This window comes from Phaenicophaeus curvirostris, chromosome 1 (genome assembly GCF_032191515.1).
Source record: "Phaenicophaeus curvirostris isolate KB17595 chromosome 1, BPBGC_Pcur_1.0, whole genome shotgun sequence".
Classification (NCBI taxonomy): Eukaryota; Metazoa; Chordata; class Aves; order Cuculiformes; family Cuculidae; genus Phaenicophaeus; species Phaenicophaeus curvirostris.
The window spans coordinates 132,101,198-132,128,015 of NC_091392.1; the positions used below are offsets into that span (position 1 = coordinate 132,101,198).

At 40.8% G+C, this 26,818-nt stretch overlaps 1 protein-coding gene across 2 annotated transcripts in view; it reads left to right on the forward strand.

Moving 5' to 3' along the window:
• Nucleotides 1-26,818, forward strand: part of ARHGAP6 (Rho GTPase activating protein 6) — a 329,176-nt gene that overhangs the window by 9,748 nt on the left and 292,610 nt on the right. The window contains exon 1 of one of the 2 annotated variants that reach the window (XM_069874636.1): nucleotides 2,478-3,031. The exons of the other annotated variant lie outside the window; for it this stretch is intronic. Coding sequence (XP_069730737.1) covers nucleotides 2,906-3,031 — 126 coding nt within the window. The 5' untranslated portion in view covers nucleotides 2,478-2,905. Of the gene's footprint in view, nucleotides 1-2,477; nucleotides 3,032-26,818 lie in introns of those variants that run through there. 2 annotated transcript variants of the gene reach the window in all.

Consider the following 26,818-nt stretch of genomic DNA (forward strand, 5'->3'; position numbering starts at 1 on the left):
AGTTTTCTTGTGGCTATTTCATAACATTCCTGCTGACAAAATATGGTGTGCCTTTTGCTCGTTGCTTCACTACTGTTTCTCAAGCACGTGTTCGTGCCTCATATCTAGTGACAGCTCTTGTAGCAGCACGCTATGGGGAATGTCTCATATATCTTTAGAAGGGGACAGCACATTTGCAATATATATACAAAGTGGCTTGCGCTAGAGAGCGGGTACCAAACCATAGCCAGCTGGGAGAATTAGGCAGCCAGATTACTTACATAAACACAATTAGAAGTTTGCTTTTTTTTTCAGGGATAATGTGCCTTAATTCTGTATTCACTAAAGGCATGAGTTGTAATTAGCAGTCAGCCTGTGTGGAAGGGTTTAAAGGAGCTTCTTAGTAGAATAATTGGTAAGATTTATGTTGGAACATTTACATATTTGAAAAATCTCTAGTACACTGTCCAAAAGCTCTTGCCCGTCTTCTCTGCTTGAGGTCTGAGCAAATCCATTTCCACAGTCCATGAAGGATCAGGGAAAGGTATTTCCATTTAAAACACCTCTCCTCAAGGGAGGCAGAGCAAATGTAACAGATGCACATACTTTTCTTTCTTGAACTAAGTAACAGAGCTTCCGTCTGTTTCTGGAGTCCACATGCCGCTAAATTACACCATCTTACATGGATCAGAGGAATACCAGTTAGGTAAGTTAGTGAGCGGTGGACGTTATATAATGTGGATAACAAGATGCCTGTGTATTGGATTGTGCAAGCAAAAAAGTAACTGGAAGGCCAAGGGAAGTGACTTGGCCTCTGTGAGCCCCATCTTGTGCAAGGGAGATGCTGACATACTGGAGCAAGTGGCGTGTAGGGCCATCAAGGCAGTTGGGGAATGAGAATGCTTAATGCACAAGGAATGGCTGAGATTTGTTTCAGCTTGGTGAATAATAAGGGAGGGTGTAATTCCACTTTTACTACCTAGCTTGGGAGCTAAGGAGAAGATGGAGTTGGGTGTTTTCAGAGTTGCACAATGACAGTCACAAGTTGCAGCATGAAGAATTTTGACTAGATCTAAGGAAAAAAAAAACATTCACAGCAGGAGTGGGTAAGTATTGAAATGGGTTGCCCAGAGGGGCTCTGGAATCTGTCCTTGGAAATTTTCAACCCTTGACAGGACAGGGCCCCAAGGAACCTAATCAAACTTTGAATTTGGCTCTGTTTTGAGCAAGAGATTGGACCAGATGACCTCCAGAGGTCCCTTCTGATCAATTATTTTTTTTTTCTGTGATACTGTGACTCTTTGAGTACCATTTATTTCCACAGTAGAATGAAAACTATTACCTTTTCCCTTTTCTACAACATACTGTCAACCAAACAGAAATTGATGGATTACTTCAGGAAGTATGATGCTCTCCAGTGTCAAGGTCGAAACAGGCGTACAAAGAAGAGTGATTTCTTTCATTGCATCGTTCTCCAAAGTTGTCGCTGTGCTACCTACTTTGTACAGTAGGTACCTTGCTGTTACACTGCTGGTGTCACAAATGCAAAGAAAGCCAGAGTGATTGTTTTAAACATGTCAGTAAAATTTAAAAAAGCCCAAACCAAACCCTTCTCAAATACAAGTGTTTTGCAGAAGCAGCTTGACAGTAAGATAGCAGAACTTAGGCAGGAATTTGGCAGGGAAGTGTCAGCAGCTACTTGCCATCTAGGTTTCCTGCCAGCTCATTTAACTAAGCCTGCCTGCATATTCCAGCAAGAGAGAGCCATGGGCTTACATGGTATCTACCTTCAGGGCAATATGCTATTGGGACAGACCTGCTCTGAAGTTGAGCTCCGTCTGCTTTAGTGGGTTATTTCACTTTAGTTTTAAAAATACTGAACATTTGGCAAAACACCATTATCTTTTCCTGCCCTATCTCATGGTATTTCAGTATGCTTATGACAGGCCATACGATGTGCTGCCTAAAACACCAATTCAATGCCTGCAGTAAAATGATGGTACAGAAGCATTCCTGTCAATTTAGACTTTATAACTTTCATTTTTGTCATCTTCTTGAGTGTATTATAGAAGTAAAAATAACCTGGGAGAGAAATGGCAGAAGAAGGAAAAAAAATGAAAATATATGCGAGAATGAAAGGAATCTCCTGCTGAGATTGAGCTGGGAATTGCATCAGATACGCAGAAAAATAGGTGTGGCAGTAGGACAGTTCAGGCTTTGCCTGTATTTTCTTACACAGCAAGAGTTTAACCTGATACTGACCTTACAACTTATGAGCTTAAGGGTGCAGTTATGTAACTGGGATCAGTCAATGCTACACTAAACTGGAATAGGCAGGTGGGGCCACAGAGCCCGGAAAAAGCTGGTACCAAAATTGGTTTGCTGAACTAAATGCTTCCATGCTGCTATTTAAAAGGAGCACAGAGAATAATTTGCTGCTGTTTACAATGCAGTGGTGGGCTTTTTTGAGCTTCTGGAGTATGTTGGTCAACATCTGATCTCCTGCATCTCTTCTCCTGTCTCTTGAAAAATGATTTTGGCAAGTCTGCTTTTAGCTGGTAGAGGTTTTGTCATGCAGGTATAGCCTCCATCATCAAGTATGAAATTGGGCTGTCAGAAGCATCTTGCCTACAGTAGAATGAAGTGTTGATGGCTTGGGGTCATAACCTTTTGCAGTCTCGGTAAGTACTTTTCTTCTTGAATGGACAAGAAAATAAAAAGAGAAGAAAGGTCACTGTGGATTACAGCTGTATGATTCAAATGAAAGGAGATAAGGAAGAGGACAAGACTGAAGCAGCATAAGAAGAGTAGCAAGTAAAACATCATTAGGGCAGGAAAACAGGGTTGCCACTGAAGTGCCACCACTGCTGGGAGGAGAAGAGCTTTGACTCTTGCGTACGTACCCTTGGCCCATCTCACTTGTGGTATGATGTCTTGGTTTCCATCTGCGAGCGCTGCACCTGAGGTGTCATCCTGGGGCTGCTCCATGCTTTGGACTGTGCCGGCTGTGCCACCTTGCCTTCAGAGAAGCTCCCACCTCTGGTGCAATTTGGTAAGATGAAATATTGGTGTTGCACACAGTGGTGAGTGGTAATTAGTGGTTGCTGTGGTGCATTGTTGTCACTGAATAGTACTCACCATTGTCTCTAGCAGTGATGTTTTCAGAAGGCTCTGACTCACTTCTGAAGAGGAACCTTGAGCTCCTGATCATTCAGATAATTTTGAAATCTTATCTTTCCATTCTTCTTCCTTCCCAGAGGAAGACATCTGTAATGCTAAGGTCTTCCACACAATTGAGTACCATTTTTTAGCAATAAATTAAAAGAAATACCTCGTATGGGAAACAAAAGACATAACAGAATGAAAAACCTTTTTTTAGAGTAAATATGTCTTGTCCATATGTCTTCTTGAGCTGTTTCTCATTTAAGCAATATTTTTGGCTTGTGTCTCTTAAGTATTGATCATGTATTGGTTTTGCTTGTTTTGTGGTGATTACTATCTGCTTCAGCACAACTTGCTGTATTATTTTTGCCTTCTACTATCATTAGTTATTTTCAGCTTGTGACAGCATATCTGCTCTTATTTTTTTTTTTAGAAACTTGTCTTGAAGCTGTACCAATGCATTATTGAATTCCAAATGTATACAATTTGTTTCTTTAATATGGTACCATCCAGTGTGTACACTCTGATGGTAAATGGAAATTGTGATTGTTTTAGAGTGTGCGATCTGGCAGAAGTGACAAAATTAAAAAGAAGAGATCTGTTGTTTTTGGGTAACTCCTTCTGTCCCTATGATAGCTGGCCTAGAGGGGGCACTCGGGTAGCTATGATGCACTGCTGTATTTGTCAAACAGAGCTTCCTCTCTGGGAGCATTTTGAAAACAAATCTCCGTGGTGTTTAGATACTCATTTTGAGGGCTTGGTTGTTCGGGAATTTCTTTGACAAACTGGCTGGAAGCGTAATATTGTCTTGCTTTCTAGGGATGAAATCCTTCATCTATCGTTAAGGTTCCTGAAGGCTGCAGCCCCAGCAAAGCCAGCGAGGTGCCACTTCAGGAGGAGTGGATAGGCACAACAGGGCATGATCCATATTTCTTGTGCTCCACAAATGCCAGATTTTACACTGTGTCTCCCAAATCCCAGTGACTGGGGTAGGGAACAGAGAGAGCGCTCATCACTTTGCAGGTTGAAGAGCCGTTGTACCCTGGAAACAGCGACACTGGGAGCAGTATTGAGCTCTTCTTTCTGGCCTTACTGCAGTTGTGGTGGCCACACAGTATCTTATGATCTCGGGTGGCAGGATGCCTTTCCTAAATGCTTTAAGTTCTTGGAGACCCTTCTTCTGGACCAAGTCCAACTATTTGGACTTGGCATTCGGCATGGGATTTCGCCATAGACCTTTTTTGGCACTGAAGATAGAAGGCTTAAGGGGTCACTTGAATTACAGTTGAAGAGTGAGATTCCTGCAGTCAATTATTTACTTTTGGTTTCCTCACAGTTTTTTGAAACAGACTCCTTGGGTTGAGATAAAGGCATTTAATAACCATATTGCTGTCCTAGAGGGTGACTGGCCCCTTTAATTAAAATAGCACCAAAGCATTTGTAGAAAAGCTGGAGCTCTTCTTGTCCTGGATCTAACTCAGACACATGAAGTAGAAGCTGAGGGGAGAGGAGAAATATAGTTGGCAACATCTGGGGCAAATCAAAACAAAGCTGGATATGAAAAATTAGTTGGTCTTCCCAAGGAGAATGTGGGAGATTCCTGTAGAAGGTAGCAGAGGGAGCTACACAAGGGCTTGCTTGTTGGCCCTTCTTGAAAGAAAATCCAGTGCTAGGGGAAGCTGAAAGCAGAAAAGCAGAGGAGACTTTGCTTGGTGTGTTCCTTGGAGACAGCAATAAGGGGCCAGAGGATCAAGGGAAGGGATCTCCTTCCAGGCCTAAGGACTGCGGGTGATGGTCCAGCAGAAGCAGCTGCCACGCTGTCGAGGGCACGGAACAAGCAGCATGTGGGCGGTGTAATGGGATCTCCCATCACATCAAAGGTTATGTTTTTGGTTGGTTTGGTTATTTTATAACCTAGCCTTTGCAAGCGGAGAGACTGAGAAGCTCTGCTGGTGAAAACAGGAACATTTTGGGGAGGAAGGACTAGGATGGCTGGTCAGAGATCTGGTTACCACCAGATGGAGATGGAACCCGGATAGCCATTGTGTTGATGTGCTCAAAGTACTGTATAAATTTTAGGGTGAGTGGCTGAGTTGCTGGGACTTGTCTTATTAGCAAAGATTCTTTTATGCAGCGGTGAAGTGCTCTGCTTTGCTTTGCAAGCCTTACTAGAGCCTGGAATTGACCCCCCTTGTTCAATATACAAAAATTGTGAACTGCATCTCTGTATTACAACGCAGGATTAGTTGCACAGGAGAGCTGGACTGCAGGTGATTGATGTGCGAAAGAGAAAGAGTTTAGGAGCACAAAAAGGGAAAAGGAAACCAGAGGTGTTTTGAGGTATTTGGTGTTGTGAAATGCAGGGGAATTATTTAATTTTTGTGACAAGATGTTTTGCCTTTAAAAAAATATATGTATAATACATACATTGGTTCTTTACTTCTAAATTTGCAAGTAATGTTTGATATCTCATTTATTGCATGGAAAGCATTTTTTTCCTGCATCTTTCTCTTCTATGAAGCATTACCACACGGAAAAAATGTTAGTTTGTCCATTTCACAACAATCTGAATACATCCAGCGTCCATGTTAATAAAAATCTGTATGTTACTTATACAAAATTTCAATATACAATTCCCAGGAAAAGGAAAATAATGTAAAATGTACCATTTCTTAGTAATGTACATCTCTCAAGGGTAAACCAAGGTTTTATAGTCTATATTCTGCCTGGGAACGTCACCTGTGAGTATGGGATGAGACACTAGAGCAGGGTGGGTGAAGTTTGTAGCAGGTGGACCTGAGGCTCCTTAGACATATGTTCGAATGCTCCATGTGGTAAGTCAGTGGGATATTGCTTTGCATTCCAGCACAGCAAATCCATAGTTGCCACCACACCAGGGACTGCCGTGCTTGATTCAGATGGCATTAGGTGTCCCTACCAGACTCCCCCAAATGCCTTTTACTGACAAGCTTCTAGAGCAACGAAGCATGTGAGAGGTTGTAAGATCAAATATTTAGAGGTCACTTGCCTCTGGAGGGAACTGCAGGGCTTCTGCCTCTGATTCAATGTAAGGAACTGGTGATTTATGCTGAACTGGCACACCATTAATGTGTAGAAAAGGATGTAACGTACTGAATTTGGAAGAAATAAAGAATTTTTTCCCCCTCCATGCTTTGTATTAGGATAACTTTGGAAATACTCTGTTTCTGGTTTTGCTTTTGTTGTTTCCAGATTTTTAGGAAATATTGGAACCAAAAGAGTTGAGACAGTGCTCAAGACCATTGAGGGAGAAATTAATTTACCCAGTTTGGGAAAGGATTCACTGTAGATTTTACTTCAGGGACAAAGAAAGCTTTTGCATTTGCCTTCTTACTCCCCTCACACTGTGGATTGGGGCTACATCCACTCTGCAAGGATATGGTATACTTAGTTTAGATGCTTCTTAGAGTAACTTTTGACTTCCTCCCAAAGAGTGGGACTGAGGCAGTAGGCGGGTGATTGCTTAGTCTTTAGGAGCTGCCTGAGTGTAGTTCATTGAAGTACTGGGAAGGGACTAGGCTCAAAAAATCAGAGCTGCAGATACGCCTGTGGATTTGATGGCTAATGCATGCAGGAGCATGGCAAGCATCTGCTGAGGGAGCTAGGTCTCTGTGCCACATAACCCTACTGAGAAGGGCAGTGGGGTGGGGTAGGATTTGGCAAGTGCTGCTGGGGGACAAGGATGCAGCATTAGTTATTTCTGGAAACCACACAGCCTACAGAAATTATATTTAGCTGTTAGATAACTGGTTTAAACCAGGATTATGCCCAAATTAGGGATGAGACAGTAAAGCTGAGTGATAAGAGTATCTGTTGTTTCTTTCCTGCCTGTAGGGGGTTGAGGGACAGAAATGAGCATACAACAACATGAAAATACGCACAGAATCCAGAGGATTTGTCTGGGTGTCCCCACACCATTGATGTCCTTGCATTGCAGCAGTGATTTTTACATTACCATAGTGTCTAGGTACCTTATTTAGGGCTTAGGACATCACTGTAAAAGCTGTTGTATAAACACCAGAGACCTTTTTTTTGTCTCCCAGAAATTTTAAAGACAAGAAAACAGGCAGGCATAGTTGCACCAACAATTGCACAGAGACTGTTTTGTGATATTTAGCGGCCTCAGCAAACAAAAGTTTTGCCCTTGCTAAGTTTTAGAGAGTTTTAAGCCACAGGGATAACAGGTTAGTAATATAGGTATTTTAGGGGTAATTTCTTCAAGAGTAAGAGGAGAAGGAGTGAAGTTCCAGGTGCACAAAACTGGTTAACAGAGACCTGACATGGTGGAATGAATGTAGGCAGGAGCTGAGGATGATGGAGAGGATGGTGTTGGGAGGGTATATGTTTAATGTTTCATGTAATAACAGGCTGAGATGCAGTGGAAGACTACATAGAAAGAAGCACCATTATCAAAGCCAAGTAGTCTTTGCAGAGCATTTTGGAGAAATGTAAGTAAAGCAGCATTGCATCAGAAAGTTAAGGAAAGAGAACACCGCAGCCGTTGAAAAGGTACAACTCTGCACAGGATTTCTAGCTGGGTTTTGTATTGAAAGGCCTGTATGTTGATGATTTGTGTATAAATATAACTTCTTTTAGCTCCTGGCCAGAGGTAAGTGGCATACTACATAAACTGAACTTTGTAGTCTTCCTGCCTTCTTTTCCACCAGAAGAATCAGATTTTCCCTGTGTCCTGGAGACTATGTCTAGACGTCCACTGGAGCATGGTGTAAAGATTGCTGGTCTAAGCTGGGAAGAAATGTGATGTGGTGCAGTGCTGCTGCACTGTTCCGGTCCCAAAGTAACGCAGCCATGGTCCTGCAGTGACTAAGCTAAGAAATCTAATAAAACCTAATAATGTCTTGAGGGGGGGTGCCAAGTACTGGGAATCCATAGTAGGAATAAAGTAAAATAAGTGAATTTAAGTATCAGTCTTATCTCCCCAATATCTAAGTTTGTTTTATTAGCACATGCTGTACCTTAACTGAGCTCACGCTTGTACTGTAAAAGGAGGTTGAGACCCTCTATGAGTGAGATTATCCAGAGATAAAGCATAAAAACAAGTTCAGTTATTGCCCCTGTAGTGATACCTCACCACCCCATTTGTCTTCTGTCCCACCCAGAACCTGGCTGGCCCTTTGACAGCCCCTTGACTAGGGCAGCCTTACTTCCCTTCCCAAAAGGTGCCTTTTTTCTTGATCTGCTTGAGTGCTGCTGTTTTTATGCCGTTGGTCTGTTGAGCACCTGGGGATGGTGCATCTTATGAATCGGTTAAAGGACAGCTGTGGTAGCTGTGAAGGTACCACCTCCTGTGGTGGGTTACTGAATCCAGGTGGCTGGACAAGAGAGGCATCGTCATCAGAAAGGGAGGGATTATGTATATAGCTTTAAGCACACATCTAAACTCTAGGCAGAAATACCATTTTTTTTAAAGAAAAGAAAGCAGCAAAAAGGAAGTCTTAATGAACAATACTGATAGGCTAAGTATTTCATTTTCTTTGGAAGTTATTGAGGTTGTTCCAAGGACCTCCTGCAATATTTTCTTTGCAGAATAAATGTCTTAATGGAAAGCTGGCATCTTGCTGTGAATTATTAACACTTACCTAACAGGTGTTTGTATATGTTTGCCTTGAAAGTTAGTTCTGTAACACTATCTCAAAACACTGAATTTTCAAGCCTATGATTTAATGAAGGTGCAGGTGAGGTAAGAGTAAATGGCTCCTGATTGTTTATACATAACAGTTGTGCTGAGCCTCCTCCAGTGTTGCTAGCCATGCATATTTGAGTTTCTCACCTGTTTGTTATGACCACTTAGCTGCTTCTGAACTGTAACTCTGTCAGTAGCACTCTTCCTCACAAGGAAGTTGCTGGGTATTATAGGGAAGGTTGCACTGTACAATTCTTCATCCTGATCCCAGTGCTCTCCAGAACTGTATCATCCTCCCCGGTCTAGGGATTACTCTTGTGAGAATTTGCTTTGCTGGGAGGGAAACTTACTTCAGTTGAAATTGGTTTTGCAGGGGCCACTCTTTAATACTGGGATAAAAAGAGAGAAAAAGACATCACAAAACCACCAGAAGCTTAAGACCCATTCTCGATTCAAGAAGCCAGATACCTTACTTGGAAATGCAAGTTCAGGAACATGACTTGAATTATTGGTGACCTTGTCACTTGAGAGGATGAATTCATCTGTTGTTCTGGAAGATGGATATTTCTCTCCTATGATTAGATATTTGTATGAGAAGTTGAGAATGCAACAGACAACTACTAACCCAGGGTTTAGTATTGTTAGGACACTAATAGCTTTTACAGTAGTCGTTGCCCTGGTAGTTAGCCATTACCACGAGAGATCTAATGATTTACTTTTACCTGAACAAATGTCCCATAGAAGAACAGCACAAAGGACCAAGTGGCAGTTGCTGTGGAGCCTGCCCTGACAGCTCTGAACTTGTTATGTTGGAGGTAAACACACAGAAATCTTCCTTGGGCAGCAGCTGCGCGTTACGGGACAATTCTGCAGTTCCAGGCTTAGCCACCACATGGTTGCTCTGCGATATTGGTGGCACTGGCAAGACAGCTGAACATGGTTGGCTGGCCTGGGGTACATGCGCCCCCAGCCCAGCAAGGTGCCCTGTGACCCACAGGCTCCCTGAAATGCCTGCATGCATGGTGTGTGCTGTCTTAATAACGGGACCTGTTAAAAGCGGTCTCTTCATTAGAGGCAGGTGTGAGTAAAGTACCCAGTAGACTGCTCCTTCACCAGTTTCCCCTCCCCAGCTGAGTTATAAAGGTGTGCTCAGGGCTTGGGAGGTGGTGGCTCAGCTGTACTTCTGAAATAGCTTGCTTCTCTGAAAGGACAGAAGTGATGGAGTTCTGGACATCCAGAAAAATGGTAGGTTTGAAGTTAGGGAACTGGGAATATGCTCTAAGCATTTAGACATGTAAAAACACTTTTCATACTCCTTCTCTTAAATACATGCAATTCCATAAATAGGACAAGAAAAAATGGTACTCTTCAGTGAATAATAAATGTGTAAGACTTTAAATCTTCCCTTCATCTCAAATGGGATTTATCAAGGTGGATCATAGAATTAACTAAATATGTTTTTCATCTTTATTGATTAGTCTCTTTACTTGAAAAAAAAAATTTCAATTTAAAAGCCAATTTAAAAATTGGCTCTATTTAAAGGCATGTATATCAGCTTTTGGTTGATTTCTGATCTTGAGCTCCAAGTCTCCTCATAGACTTTATAAGAGAGTCACTCACATGAGGAATTAATTAATATTTATGGTGCCTTTATCTTGGTAGAATGTGCTGGACTTCAAAGTGCTGTGCTTTGATTGTTTTGCAAGAATGCAAGGCACTAGTCTGTAAGAGAAATATTTCTAGCCAGAAATCGGAGACTGCTGTAGCCTGTTCTGCTATTTATTTTTAAGAAAAAAAATAGGGAGATTGGTATGGCCAATGAACATGAAGCTTTATCAAGCAGCATGCTGATTTTAATTTGCATGGTTTCTTTATCAGTGGTGGTCTTATTTAAAACATGTCTTAACTTCTTATGGAATCAATTAAATATTACTTTACAAATGGTATGGTGTTTCAACAGATGTGTAAACGCCATGCTCTTCCTGACAGGAAAAGGTCACAAATAAGTCAGCTTTAAAATTAGGATTGGTCATGTAATGCTCTTGAAGGAGATATGGTCCTTTATACTGAAAATACAGGTATCCTGGTTCCTATTTTGGGACTGAAGCAATATATTTTTTTTGTCAGGGAATCAAAACCCATGGTCCATTTTAATACAAGATGTTTATTTTAATAAAATGAAAGCTAACATTCAGTCAAAAAAGCTATAGCGCAATACTGTCAGTCAGGACTTTGTTGTGGTCTCTGCTTAACGGTATTTATTTCTGTCTGTGATTGGGGTTTGTTTTTTCAGTTAATTAGCCTTCCTGTAGTAGGGAGGACTGTATTTATTAGATCTTACCATGCCTAATCTAACATGAACACCTGCTGGGAAGCTGTAATATAGTGTCAGCTGTACTGGTGAGATAAGGACCCGATTTGTTTTCACTTGACGCTGTTTCATATTTACTGTATTTCTCTAAAAAACATTTTGGAAATTTTGGGTTGGTGTGAATATTTGTTTAAGCTGTCCTATCAATCACTGTTATGTTTTATTTCCATAGGCAGTGCAATGTCTGACTTCAGTATGTCCCTACATGAGTCTCTTACTAATCCTTTGTGTAGGACGTGATCTGCCTCCTTCCAGACTTCCTACATCCACAGGCTTATTTAATTTTGAGACTTCTTTCACTTCACTGTTTTTCTTTGTTCTTTAGATGACTCAGTAATTAGTGGCTTAGACAGTTCTTCATAGAGAGACTCATTCATATTGTGAGAGGAGTGAGCAACATTCATTTAGAAAACGTATTGCTCCCACGACTTAATTCAATATACTGAATGGAAAAGAAATGCTGAATGTATATGATTATTGGCACATCTGTTATGCTGTTTGCAACTGGTGAATTAACAGATGGATACTTTTATAAGATAGTACCCGTAACAAACTATTTTTAGCCAGTTTTGTGTATGGCATTTCCTCACTTACTTAGATGCCTTACCACACCTTGTAAGCAAACAGTTGACATGCCATTTGTGTTAGAAGTAGCATTCAACAGGATATGAAGGGGTTTTTTTACTATATATATGTCTATATCTATATATGCAAGCAATATTATATTCTGTCCTTCTCTGCTCCCAAAAAAACCCCCATAAAATTGACATAAAAAATGTATTCCATGCATCTCCAGAATAAATCAGTGAACTGAGGATCTGTAGGGCAACACAAATTCTTGAAAAGCTTTTATCTCTAAGTGCCAGGCATTTATGTTGATGCTACATAATCTGATGTATGTGAACGTGTGTTTTTAAGGACATCGCTCATTTTGGTATTTCTGTATAAATATAATTTTATCTGCATATGCTGCCATCAGAAACAAATATGCAGTGGGAATGATAAGATTTAAAAGAACTACCCCTGTATAACATTGCAAATATATTTCTTGCACATGCATACAAGCTTGTGTAGCTTGATGCATGGATAATTCGTGTACATTTGAAATAAAGAACAAAATGTTTCCCACATTTGACTTTGGCAGGCTGAATGGTATGTGTGAAAACTGGACAAAAATAAGGATTCATATTGGCCTCACATCTGAGGAAGCTTTAGAGCACAGTGTTTCTCTCCAGTCCTCTTCAGGCTTGTGTTTAGTAAATTAGCTTCAGGTCTTCCTAATCTGGTGGCATTCCAGCATAGGAAGAGGAGCTTTGGCTTGCCAAGTACTGAGCGGCAAACTGAGATGTGAATATGATGCATCTCAACATAAGAACCATTTTCAGACAAGGATATGCTGGCAAGTGCATACCCATCTGCTAAGATAAAGAAGCCAAGTGAATAGGTTGAATCTTGCTTCCTTTATGCCTCTCTTCCCTTCATAGAGAAGCAAAGAAGCAAGGAAGTAAGAGGAGCAGATCTGGTGCAGACCTAGGTCCTGCCCCTGGGTAGGGACAAGAACCAGCTGGATTCAAGGGTGCAGGGGAACTCCTGAATCTGTTGCTGAAGAAATATTTCAATTTTTAGTTTGGCACTCTCTCTTAAATCCTCAGAGGAGTTCTGTTTATTAGGAAGAAAGCACCACCTAATTGGTTTTATTATGTGACTTTCACAGGTGCCTTTTATTTTTTGTAAATGATTGTATATCTACTGCTTGTTCTGGCAACAACACTAATATGTTTAGAGTTATAGAAAAAAATTGCATGGAGCGTCATGCTACAGAAATTTGGGGTAATCAGGTAATTGGCCATTTCCTACTTGAGCTTAGAGTTAAAGTTGCACAAGTAACTTTATAAATCAAAAGCTTCCAGTTTTGCATGTTTAACATTGCAAGTTTTGTGTTTGCATTAGATGGCTTCTTACATAGGATTGCAGTTATCAACTGCCAAAATTCCAAGACTGAAAGAGAAGGATGCTTTTTTTTTTTTTTTTTTAATTTAAGCCAGTCCACCCACATTGGAATTCTGGGAATGCTGAAAAAATAGCAGTTACTTTGATACATTTCTATACATGTGTGGAAATGAGGAGTTGTTGCAGTTGTTTGTTTTGTTTTGTTTGGCTTTATTAATGGTGAGCTGCAAATGAAATGATTAAAAATCCACCCACTTCAGCACAATCTGTATATACATGGGCCTTCAGAAGGCCAGGGCTCTTTTAGTTTTAATCTGAAAAATTTTTAGTCTCCGTTCAACGTTCAAGATCTTGTTTCCACTCTGCTTTGGATTATTGAGGTTTGCTCTGTTAAGAAGATTCAAAATGCTTCATGCTTCCATGGCTAATGATAGTGATAGGTGAGGTGTCCTTTCCTATTCCCCATCCTCGGTTTCTCTGAGGTCCCCAGTTGGCTTTCAGAGCTCAGTTGGATTGCGGCTCATATATTTTTGTGAAAATGCACTCACCCATAACTCTTTAAAATGGATTTAATTTCTTTGGGGTAATATAACTCTGGGTTGCAAATAGCCTTTAGGAATAAGAAAAAGACTCCTAGAGAAAATGTAGCTAGTTTGAAGTGATTTGGGGGCTTAGAGCAAAAAAGCTTTCACAAAGCTTTCTTTTCTGTTGTGAGTAGGTAAACATCCAAATTTTGCCTCATCGCAGTGCTAAAATAAATAAGGCTGCAGCCATGTGCTGTGGGTATTGGGATAAGCAAAATTCCTTTTAACCAAGGACAGGAAGAAAAACAGTCACTGGGAATATCACCAAATCTGTAAAATTTATCTGAAAAATACAGGCAAAGGTGCAAATCGCATCTGTAATTTCATTAAGAGTAAATTACATTAAACTAGGAAAAAGAGAGTGTGTTCAGTTGTCTTTTGTCCTCTGAAGCTTTAGGCATGCTCAAAATTTTTTATTTCACAGAATCACTAGGTTGGAAAAGACCCACAGGATCATCGCGTCCAACCGTTCCTATCAAACACTAAACCATGCCCCTTAGCACCTCGTCCACCCGTGCCTTAAACACCTCCAGGGAAGGTGACTCAACTACCTCCCTGGGCAGCCTGTTCCATCTTCTAGGGAATTTTTTCAGGTGCTAAGGTTGTCATATGCTGTCTGTAGCAGATTTATAAACACTTTTCTGCTTCTTGACTTGGTCTTCAATTGTATTTTTATAAGTAGTCCTTTAAATCATGTTTGGTTTTGCAGTTCAGGCTGGTTAGCTGAAGTGGTTTTAATCACTGGTCTTAAATGTGTACTTAATTAATAAGTGAGGGATTTGATTTAAAACTTTCTGGATAGTATTCCATAGTTAATTTGTCTTGTGAGATTGATTTGTATTGATTGATAATTGCTTCATGTGTTGAGTGACAATGGCAATATTTTCCTTAATTTGGTACTTTCCTCGCTATTCAGACTGACAAACTGGGTACACACTCTTGTTATAAATGGTGAATCTTGTATGTAGCATGTGATTGTATTTTGTTTGTGGTGACGTCTTCTTGGAATTCAGTTTATATGGCAGAAAATTGGTGTTATAAAATTGTTTAAATAATGCTGTGTTACATACATGAGAAGCACTGAAAAGTGTGTAAACCCATGTTTTACAGCTGAAACTAAGTGAATTATCAGATAGTCAGTTAAACACTGCCACATGTACATTAAAATTATAACTTTAATTTGTATCAGGAGTGTGCATTTTGAAACATCTCTGTGGATCATCCACAGTCGCTGAGCTTGGGTTCACATGCGGTAGCAGTCTCGGAGCATGTGAATGAAATTGCTTTTACATTAAATTAGACTGCAAAATCCAATCATGCGTGTTCAGCCAACATCAGGTATGGTGGATGTTTGAAAAAGCAAGCTGTTCTTTGTATCTACAGCTCAGGGAATTACTTAGTTGTTAGAAATCATGGACAGTATCTGTAGGTAGGACTACATAGGTGTCTGAATGAACTGTTCTTGGTTTCCGGTTTTTTTCAGATTTTAAAGTTATATCAGCCTCTTCAGCCAAGTTTTTAGAGATTTGGAGGGGGAAAATCATCCTTTCTTCCAATCAGTTTCTCTAAATGAACTAGTTCTCTAACTGGGTCAAGTTGAAGAAAATGCTTTTTATTATTAGCAAAATATTTTGTGATTGAACCCTGGTGAAGGGGCTGGAGAACAGGCCTTATGAGGAACAGCTGAGAGAGCTGGAGTTGTTTAGCCTGGAGAAGAGGAGGCTGAGGGGAGACCTCATTGCTCTCTACAACTACCTGAAAGGAGGTTGTAGAGAGGAGGGTGCTGGCCTCTTCTCCCGAGTGACGGGGGACAGGACAAGAGGGAATGGCCTCAAGTTCCACCAGGGGAGATTTAGGCTGGACATTAGGAAAAAATTTTTCACAGAAAGGGTCATTGGGCACTGGAACAGGCTGCCCAGGGAGGTGGTTGAGTCACCTTCCCTGGAGATGTTTAAGGCATGGGTGGACGAGGTGCTAAGGGGCATGGTTTAGTGTTTGATAGGAATGGTTGGACTCGATGATCCAGTGGGTCTCTTCCAACCTGGTTATTCTATGATTCTATGCCACATTGCTGGTTTATCACTTTGATGCATCCTGCAGGTCCTTAAGTGGTTTGTTCCTCTGTTCAGTGGTGTAACTTCCTTGTAAACTTAATCAGCAGATGGTATACTGCTTAAAATAATTTCTATTAAATTCAATACAATGAGAAAAGTTAAGGTTATGGTAAATAAGATCCTCCCATTAGCAAGGTTTGTTGTTTGTTCTTTTGGGGTAATTTCCTGGGTGCTAAGGATACTAAGCACTATCTGTAGCCGAGTTATAACCACTTGTCTGCTTGTCTAAATAGATCTATTTAGAAATAAAATAAATAAAAGCCATAGTTATCCATCATGTTAGTCACTTGCACCTCTGTTTTTCAGAAACTTTGAATGCAAACTGTAGCTGGCTCTCATTATTTCTGCTCTTTCTCATCTTCTGCTATCAACAATGTATTCTGGGAAAATTAAGTATGGGTATTATTTTGTTAATGTCCTTCCACTATAATGATAGGATGCAAAAGATTCAAAGAAATCATACAATTTTTGTGTGTTTTCCTTATCCTCATGTCGTCCCTTTTTGTACCTGTTTTGCTTTTGTTTGTTCCAAAATGTCTCTTCTAGCACATGGCTAGGAGCAGCCTAAGGTTAAGATGTGATCTTGGAGCAAATGAACTGCTTCTGTGCTTGTATCAATCAACTGCGAAGTAAGCAAGGAAATGGTAGAGGTGGGTAGGAAGACAAATCATCCTGTGCTCTGTCCTGTGTACTATTTGTGTGAGTGTCCTGTACACTCTGAGTTGTCTGTGTCACTGAAGTTCTTCTGACACAGCTGGTGTTGGACTGGGGAGGGCATCACTCTCTTCTGTAACTCAAAAATAAAGAGAAAGAACAGTGCATCTGGGTGCTGGGAAGTAAGAAGCATTGTTTCTGTGGCTATGGCTTACCGGCTGTTAGTGCGTTTTTGAAACTAGCCTTATGGGCTGATGGGGACTGCTGGAAAAAGTGAGGGGCTCTATTTTGGGTTCATGACTCAGTATTGTGCGTAGCAGTGTAAGCCCCAGGCTGGACCTGGCCAAGCCAGAAGTATAGGCACAACACTTGTCCAGGTATCTTGTGACACCACAGCCTAAACACTCAGGAGGACGCATGTCAATGAACTCGTTCTTGAGGTCATGTAGCAAAAGGTCACAGTTGTCTGTATGTACAACAATTGAAAATGAACGAAAAACTTCCCTTATTGCTTTTGGACTGTCTAGGGCCAAGGTAAACACTGAAAATTAGAAGACGACTTTTCTTTGTTTTGAGCGAGATCTTTGCACAATACATGCTTTTGGCTACTAAGGAAAGAGTACTTTTATAGTATTTCAGTCTTATAGATAATAATGTGCTTGAACAACATGCAAAGCATCACAGCCTTTCTGAGTGGGGAGTGCTGTCAACTCTTGGCTTATTTTCTCATGTAGTTTGGTCCCCAGTTTGGCTACAGCAGCCGAATTTCACAGTATGTGTGTGGAGTTTTATGTCCATTTTCAACAAATTTTTTCTTTGGCATATTATGTGCTGCCATTTGATACTGCAATTTAACATTCTTCCCTTCCCCTCCTCCCTTGCCCCTACTGTGGTTTTGATAGCTGTCAAAGTTGTTCTTGTGCTGTTTGCAGTTATTTACCTTTTTTTCACAACGCCTGCTAGGTATAGATTATATTTTGTTCCTGATTGCTGCATTATGTTTTTAGGTCATGAATCTCTACAATCCCTTGCTAGTGAGGTTGTGGAGGATCAGATCATGGAAGTCTCCTGGAATTTTCTTCAGCAGAGTCCAAGGTCGTGAGGCTGAATGCATTGTTTGAATATTCATCCAGCAAGACCTTTAGATATGCAGTAACTGAACTCAGCTGAGCACTGCTGCTTGCAGCAGTCGTGATCAGCCTTTGTTTATTTAACCCAGGCTGTACTTTAAAAAGGTTTTTGTTAAAGGCATATTTATATAGATCAGAGAGGCACTGACATCCTTATAATATCTCCAAATATCTTTATTGCTGCTGAGCAAAAAGGGAGGGTTCCTTTCACATAGTTATATAATTAATGAGTGTTTTTAATGGCTTTTACATCTTAGTATTTGGGGAAAATTTGATTTACACAAGGTTAACATTTCAGAAGAAAAGTGACACTATATTTTCTAGCTGAGGGAGTAAGATGTGTGCATTACTAGTTCTGGTAGAATTTAAGTTTAGATAAAAATGGTTGTAGTTCTCTCGATTTCAGCCAGAACTCTCTTCCAAATGTGATGGGCTAAAAGCTGTTTTCCAGGTTCTGACATTAGACGACTCTGGGACTTGTCAGCTTATGAACTTTGCCAAACTGCAGACAAGTGATTCTGATAATGCTGCAGGCAGTTTCCCTGTGGCTATTTCAATCCTTGTGACAGAAAGGAAAATGCTAAGAATCACATGTGTTTCCACTTAATTTCTTTTCTGGGATGACATGATCAGTTATAAAAGCTAGTTTACAAATAGGCACAGGAAAGGAGAAATATAAACAGTAAAAAACTGCAGTAGTGGACTGGAGGCACAGGGTTAGGAGAGCTTCATACTAAACCCAGCCCTTGAAGAGACCTTGGTGTGGAAAGTGGGGCAATCTAGCAGGAGGTAGGGAGATGGATTTTGGATGTCTATTGTAGGACATATTGGGAATGGTCATTCTGCCTTTCAGATATGTTAAAAGCTCCTGCAATCTGTCAGGAATGTTCAAGAGAGGTTGGTGGCATGCAGGGTCTTAGGCTGTAAACCCAGGATGCTTTGGGATGTCAGACAATGCAGTAGCATTTTGTGCCTCACTTGTGATCATGTTGTCTCCAGCTTGCCAGGATGGAGAAGTCCCAATCCCAGTTGGTTGCCCTCGCCAGCACGGCCCTGCTCCAGTCAGCCAGCAGAGCTGCTTCTAGGACCCACATTTTGTTAATTCTCAATCAGCCAGGTTAGCTTCCAGCACTGTACTCTCTCAGCACAGCTATTTATGCCTGAAAGGTGCCAGAATACTCTTGGGATCTGCTGTGCCAGCAGTGCAGGGCAGGTGTTAATCTCCGGTAAAGGGGAAATGACAGGCAGTGAGGGCAGGCCAAGGGCAATAACCTTTGCCATCAGCACAACTGGCACTGCAGAGCGACACGTGGCCAAATACCTCAGCGTGGGGAAGGCATTTAATGTCCACTGTGCTTTTATTTCTCAGTACGTGTACCAAATATGCTATCTTTAAGTTAAATGGTGAGAACTTTTTGTGCTAGAGATAAAACTTATAGTGTTACAGTTCAGTTTTGCAATATCCATAAATTCTGTGTGGGATATAAAATCACTCTGCAGTCTTAAGTCCACTGCATAGGAATGGTTGAAATGTAATTGTAGGCTCCACTGTAGCCCTTTGAAACATTTTGTAAGGTTATGGCAAAACAACATTAAGACACGCAGTATTTGGACATCACTAGAAGTTAGTGCTTGCTGCTCAAGAAGCTCTGCACTAGCTGGACCATGTGCTGTACAGTTGGTTATTCTGACTCTGGCTACGGCTAATGCCCAGTGCCACAGAACAAGATGAAAATTTCATAATGCAAATGTTGTGTGCCTGTGTGAATACAATTACCAAGGAATTAATATGTGGTAACTTCAAAGAGCGCTCTCCAGCAAGAAGAAAATCACAGTTCAACTCATGGAATCTTTTGTCTCAAGACATTTGTCCATGTTGCCTTACAAAGCACAGTTTGTCTTCTTTGGAGTACACAGTATAAATGAAGCCACCCCGATTTCAGATACTCAGATAGCTGTGACACACAACCCTGAGAAATGATCATTATTCTTTGGCTTAGCTTTTCTTTTTACTTATTTATTCAAACAGATTACATTCCCATTTGGATGGGATTAGCTGCGGTTTGAAAGTATTGCTGTGGTTTGTCCTGTGAAAATGTGTGTAGTATTCAGTTGAGCGATGTCTGTCTCATGACCTGAAACATCTTGGACAGAGTGCAGAAGTGTCAGCATTTGTATCTAACTAGATTTCCTGTCATATAAAGACATGAGGCACGTTTGGGAACTTCTTATGAACTTTCCCATGGGGAGAACACAGCATTTTGGATTTTATTCATAGCTCTTCTAGGAAACGTGTTTTTACTCCCTCGCTGTTGAATTGCTGAGCAACGTTAATGAACGTATCCAGAAGAGGCTAAACCAGTAATGCCCAACATTTGGCTCTGACAGGGCAGAGGAGAGCACCCTGTGAAGTGACCTGCCTGTGCATACGTGTTCCCAATGTGCCCCCATCCTGTGTCACTGCTTATATGGCTCAATAAAACCCATGCACAGCTGTTTTTTCAGCATTGAACAACATGACTTTGCCCTCAAACAACTTTGCGTTTTTTAGGATTAAAAATAGCCAGATATGTCCAATAGAATGATTTATATTTAATGCTTATTTGTGCCATTTAGTATGACAAATCCCAGTTTTCTTAAAGAGACAGGATTATGCAGGTTGGGTTGCAAATTCATTTTTCAAAATGCGAAACAGGGTGCTTAAGATGCTGTGAATAGCTATGTTGCTGCTATGAACATGAAGTATTTTTCCTAATTTCATTTAACAGTTTTATTTTGGATACAAGTAATTTTGTTACTATTGGAAACCTATGCACAGTAATGCAGCTCGGATGTTGAAGAACTGAAACTCCAATTGACTGACTTTGTCTCTCTGAAGGCAGAGTGAATTGTAAACACGAAAACACAAGCTATAAATGGTGAAAATCTTACTTTTGAATTTTAACTTCCTGAGTTAGATTACTGAAAATTCATTCTGGGAACCAACCTCAGAATGAAGTACACACTATTATTTTAGTAGGAACACATTTTTTTAATCCTCTGTAGTGGACGTCTTGTTAAAACACGGTGTAACACTTTTATGCCATGAATGGGGTTTTTTTTAGCACAAATTAAATTGATCTTTGACTCGAAGCAAAATAAAATCTTTATGTATTCAAATTGACAGAGTTTAAAAACAGGTTGCAAACTAAACTCAGCTCAATAGCAATCTCTTGCTCATTCATGCCTGGGAAACACCATTCCGTCTCCCCAGGGGAGATGTGTGCCCATCTCAGGCCATCCCTTTGCTAAGGAGGATCTGCACTGGTGTTCTTCTGGGCTGGACAGCATTTGGTGCAGCTTGATGCCATTAGGCAGGGCGTGAAGCATATTTCTCACAGTAGCTTAAGTGGCTTTAGTAGAGGTCATCGGAGAACTCGTAACCTTCAGATAAAACATGACTAGCTGTAAGGAGTCGATTGCTGGGAAAAAACGTTTCTAACCTTCCTAAGCACCTTCTCAGGGGAGGTCTTGTTGCCATTTCTGTTTCGTGAAGCAGCAGCTACAGATACAACAAGACAGCAGATTGTAAACCTGGGATGTCTTTAGTCACACAAACACAGGTAATCTCAGTCCTTCTGCTGACTCTCTGAATTTACATTTTCAAGTTATGGTTTAGATTTGTTTCATAATACCTGAGTATCTACAGCTTTAAATAGGAAATCTCTGTACCTGATTAGAGTTCTTTACACCACGCGTCAGTAAAAGACCTACCCATAGTAATCCATGATATTTTTGATGTCCCTATTGAGTCTGTATCTCTCACCTAAAAGTTTTAACTGTCAGACCCTGAAGAAAATTGTGGCTGGTGTTCAATACAATGACCAGTACAGAATTCAGCAGCGGGAAAGTGAAAACACTGCTCAGGTGTCTTCTGTTCACATTTCTGTGCACTTTGGCCTTTCTGCCAGTAGCAGAATATGCTTTGCTATCTTTGGGATCTTGCTTCTGATGGAGGCTGCTCACATCAGCTGTATCCCATCAGGTCTTGGAGTTCCTGCCTAATAGATGAAAGTCACATTGCATGGTCCTCCAGATTTGACATAAAGCTATCTGTAGAGATACTGAGAGAGAGACTTTAGTGAACTTTGTGTCAAACCCTTTGTCAGGAGCTGGACCCACAGCCAAAGAACCCCTATTCCCACAAGAAATTGGCATGATCTCAAAACTCTGTGTTTGCAGCTGACTCCAGCTTCCATGGTATAGCTTATGTCATCCATGGTAAACACTAAGAACCAAAGCTTACTACTTTTTCAAGCTGAGCCTAACAGAGGAGAATTTGTTCTTTTTTTCTATTTTGAGGCTTTCTATTTTTATACTGCTGTGAAAAGCAGTACCTAGTGCTTAACAGTGAAGCTCTGATTTCTAAATGGAGTTTGCTCTCAGGTCAAGCGACTGTCTCCTCGTTTTGATTTTTTTTTTCCTAGACTTTTCTCATCTCTTTGAGCCAGTAAATAAATTGTCCCTGTGTTTTCTTGCCTATAATATGTCCTCATTATGCTCCATAGCTGATAGGATTTCTCAGAGAGCAGGAACCAGTTTTCCCAAATGTGTATTTGTAGCATTTTCTTGATAAGGAGGGACTTCTGAACTTTTCCTAGCTACCTATATGTATTTTTTTTAAAAATGGAAATAGTCAAATTGGTTGTTTTATCTACATTACTCTTCAATAACATTCAGGTATCCTCATTTAAGTTGGTGAAACTTGATTTTTTTACAAGAATCCAGCATTGAAAGGATGATTTTTTTTTTTTGATCACTTTCTGAGATGCTAGAAGAGGGGACTGTAAGCATTTTAGCAGTATAAAGTAAGCCAGTGCCTTTTCATGTTGCAGCTTGCTGTGTAAGGACATTAAAAGCCTCCTGTAGTCATTAGGATTCCTCAGCTGGATCCAGGGATATCATGCAGAGCTGGGAAAAAAACACTTTATGATTAAGTCTGCTATCTGGTGATGCAGTCTTCAGAAGAACTGTTTACAATGACACTTCATTTTAAGCTATACCAACGAATTTTAAAATATATTCTGAAGGTCTGGTGGCTTTTCAAGAGAGCATGCAGGGCAAGGGGGTGCAGAATCTAAGAGCCAAATAGAAGCAAGGCTGCTGTGGATCCATGTCCCCAGGTCCAGCATGTATTCCAGACAGGCACACTGTAGGTATATATACATGCATGTTTATAAATGGTTATATGTACACAAAGCTCAACAGAGAGAGAGGACACATGACAGTCACACAAATAAGAGTGGAATAAATGGCCTGATCCTGTTTCTTCTCTCCATCTGTTTAAGATGAAAGTCTATAGATAATAGACTATATATACATATATACAGCATATGTATGCACCTGCATGTTCTCAGTCTTGCTTGTAGCTGACCTGGATCCCAGTCTCCCCAGTTGGTCTCACTTGGGCATGCAAGCCACCAAGATGGAACCCCACTGCAGTTGCTGGTACCCTAGCTACATGGAGTGCTCTGACTATGGTCCAGCTACAACTGCTGCACTCGATTCTCTCTACACACACTTGTGGAGAGAACAGGCTGCCCACAGGGATTACCCCCTGCTGTGATGGCTTGGAGAGTGGTGAGTGGGCCTCCCTTGTGTCTGTAGTAATCAGTCTTTATTTAGCCACTGTAATGAAGAGGCTCTGTGCTCAGGCTGCATGCCTTGACTGAGAAGTTCCACTCCTGTTTCTTTCCAAACTCCTCAGGCGGGCACCAAACCACTTATATTTGGGTGAAGTGGTACCTTGAGTTTAGGTGTACAGTGTGCTTGTTTCCATAAGGAACCTGTTTGTTGTAACATTGTTTATACTTTTTTCCTGGAAAGCCAAGTGTAAATTTGATTTCTTTTGATGGTTGAGTCCTGGGATTTTTCTTCCACTGTCTTCACACAGAGACGCTGGGCTGCATAGACAGATAACTGTTGAAAAGCTATAACCAAAACCTTGCACCCCTGTGGCAGATTGCTGGGAGGCTTTTAGGAAGTCTTTGAGCCTTTCAGTGGGAAACAAAGAAAGTGACCAGTTCACCCTGGAAAAATGAGTTGGTACCCTGGAAAGAAAGATGTCTCGGTGTGTGTCATATTACTCTGAGTCAGCTTTATCACTGTGAAGAGATTTAATGATAAAAGCATGTTTACAGATTTACAGGAATGGAATGAAGTCATTAAAAAAAGTTAAAATCACAAAACCCATATTACTAAGGATACACTTAAAGCAAATTCTTTCCTGCTTCAGCATTTTAGGTAGCTTGTGAGGCTAACTAGCTCTTTTGCAACCTGCTCTGCAAAGTAGTTAGAATTAAGCAATAAGTTATAGACATTTGGCTTCTTGGTGGTCCCAGAGAGAGCTGCATTGGGTAATTCTCTCTGTTGCTGGCTAAGACGGGATGAGTTCTTGCCTCTCTCTTTCTGAGTCCCTAGCCCTGTTCCCTCTTGTTTTATTTAATGAAAAGTAAGAATAATGGGGCTTTATTTTCCCCACATTGATTGTATTTGCTATATGCTTTGCGGAGAAGCTACCCCAGATCTGTAAACACAAGGGTAGAGAAACAGAGCACCTAGGCGCTGTGATCTTTTACTATCTAATATGTGAGGAGTGACACCTCCTAGGACCCTGACAGTGTGGTTTTTCACTGAATTTGTTTAATTTTGTTGCACTGGAAGTGGTCTCTTGTGGAACGAAAATATTGACAACCTCAAAGAAAAGGAAGTAAGCTTATTAGAAATTCTGAGTTTAAGATCTGTTTTTAGAACTTGGAAGTATTCACGCTTGGTTTAAATTAAAGCACAAACCTCTAGTCTGGATCTGTGACTAAAACTAAAGGAAAAGATAAAAGGTAGGCTGACCTTCAGATACTAAAAACCATGGCTTTTTTTGCATTAGAGAGAAATTAGAAAGGCCTGCTATCCAGAAAGGAGTGAAAGTAGTTGATCCAAGGCAACATTTTTGGTTCGTTGCACTCTGCAGTGTGAAAGTGTTGTGGGCATAACATCACCAGAAAGATGTATTAGTTCATGCTTAGTAAGATCGTCCTGAGTTGTGAGCCATTGAACAGTTTGTATTTCAAATATCAACACTTGGCCTGAAACAGAGAGCCAATCTTGAACTAGAACAGTTTTCATTACATAAAGATGGGAGTGCTTGCAGGTATTTGAAACGCCAAACATCTGCTGCACTGACATCCCTCAGATTTGGCCTACCTAAATATTTACTGGAGCTTAAAAGTCTAAGCCCCTGGTTATAAATATTGAAATTTGTTTGAGTCCATCCATGATCTTGCTCCATGGAAGTAAAATAATTCAAATAGTTTGTTCCATGTACTGGCCTTTGCTGTAGGTGTAGGCTTGAAGCAAGGTATTGACAGGAGAGGCTGAGAGAGCTGGGGTTGTTTAGCCTGGAGAAGAGGAGGCTGAGGGGAGACCTCATTGCTCTCTACAACTACCTGAAAGGAGGTTGTAGAGAGGAGGGTGCTGGCCTCTTCTCCCAAGTGACAGGGGACAGGACAAGAGGGAATGGCCTCAAGCTCCGCCAGGGGAGGTTTAGGCTGGACATTAGGAAAAAGTTTTTCACAGAAAGGGTCATTGGGCACTGGAACAGGCTGCCCAGGGAGGTGGTTGAGTCCCCTTCCCTGGAGGTGTTTAAGGCACGGGTGGACGAGGTGCTGAGGGGCGTGGTTTAGTGTTTGATAGGAATGGTTGGACTCGATGATGCGGTGGGTCTCTTCCAACCTGGTTATTCTGTGATTCTATGACACCAGAAGAATCACTGTTAAAGAAAGCAGAGTTGGTGTCGTGGCTTCAGTGCTTTCTTGGTGGACTTTTTCTCAACAATTTCTTTCTTTATCTTGGGGACTGCCTTCTATAAATCTCAGCTGAGGTTGAAGATGTCCTTGGTGTGGCTATCAGGACTGCTCAGTTTTTTCTTTTAAAATGCAAAGCAGTTTCCCTGTAACTTCTGTGTTGATGGTGTTTGATTTGTTGGGTTTTTCTTTTACCATACAAACAGTGAATAGAAATGAAAAAGCAGGAACTTGGCCTTTTTTAAAGGCCAACTATTGATTTCTCCTCCACCACCAGCATTGATAAATGGGCTTGGGCAGCTGGTAATAAGTGCTTACAACCTTTTGAATGTTTGTGGGACACTTTACTAGCTATGGTGCAGTTAATTGTTTCTTGTAGTGGTGCTTGTTTAATTGGTTCTGGTGACGTCTGGAAAGAAATTTGAATGTTCTCCTGGGCAATCATTAGGCTCCATGGATCTTTCAAATCTGGTAAGATTCCAAAAATGTGTAAAAACTCTGTTTTGTAAATTAAGATCAGAAACTATTATTAGGCTTTGTTTGTAGTTCAAGCATGATGTCATATTTGGCTTAGTGCTACAGAAAAACTCCCTGTTCATGGCTCAGATCTGGTCTTTCTCAACTTGGTGTCTTTGGTGTCTGCTCTTGAGGCCGCCTGCCTCTCCTAAAGAGGAATGGTTCTTGTGATACCAGCTTTTTGAGAGGCTGATTCAGTGTTATCACTCTCGTGGGAAGAGGGGCAGGAGGCTTTGCTTGGAGCTGGTCATGACTGCATAACTTCCAGCCACCTTATCCTTACATACAACTGCAATAAACAGCTTTAACTTTTTATGCTGGCATAAAGTCCTCTAAGGCCATTCCAGCTAGACAGCCCCAGGCTTCGTGGGAGAGGTGCACAGAACTTGCTCCTGCATTTTTAAAATGTTTTTTTTTCCCATCCTTCTATTAATATTTCTAGATAAGTTTAGTAATTTAGGGTTAAAAGAGGCTTGAGGAAACATAAGATCACAACAAAAACATATGTTTGGATCTGTAAAACATCACAGGAAATAATGTTCTTCCAAGTTTCATGAAGTTGCAGTATGTTAACTGCCCTTTGTAACGTCTTCTCCAGTCCTGTTTTTTGACGCGAGGAGCTGCTGAATTTTGGAGTAACTACATTAAGTAAAAGGGACTGTAATTGTGGAGGAATAATCTGATCTTCAGTAAGTCTCTTTTTCAGTTTTTTGAAGTTTTCCCAAATAGTTATTTGAATAAAGCTTTGAATCTATCAGATCTTGAAAGCCTCCTGTATATTGTGAGTATTTAAATTTGAATTACTCCTGGATATGAACAAAATCTGTTTATTGGAAA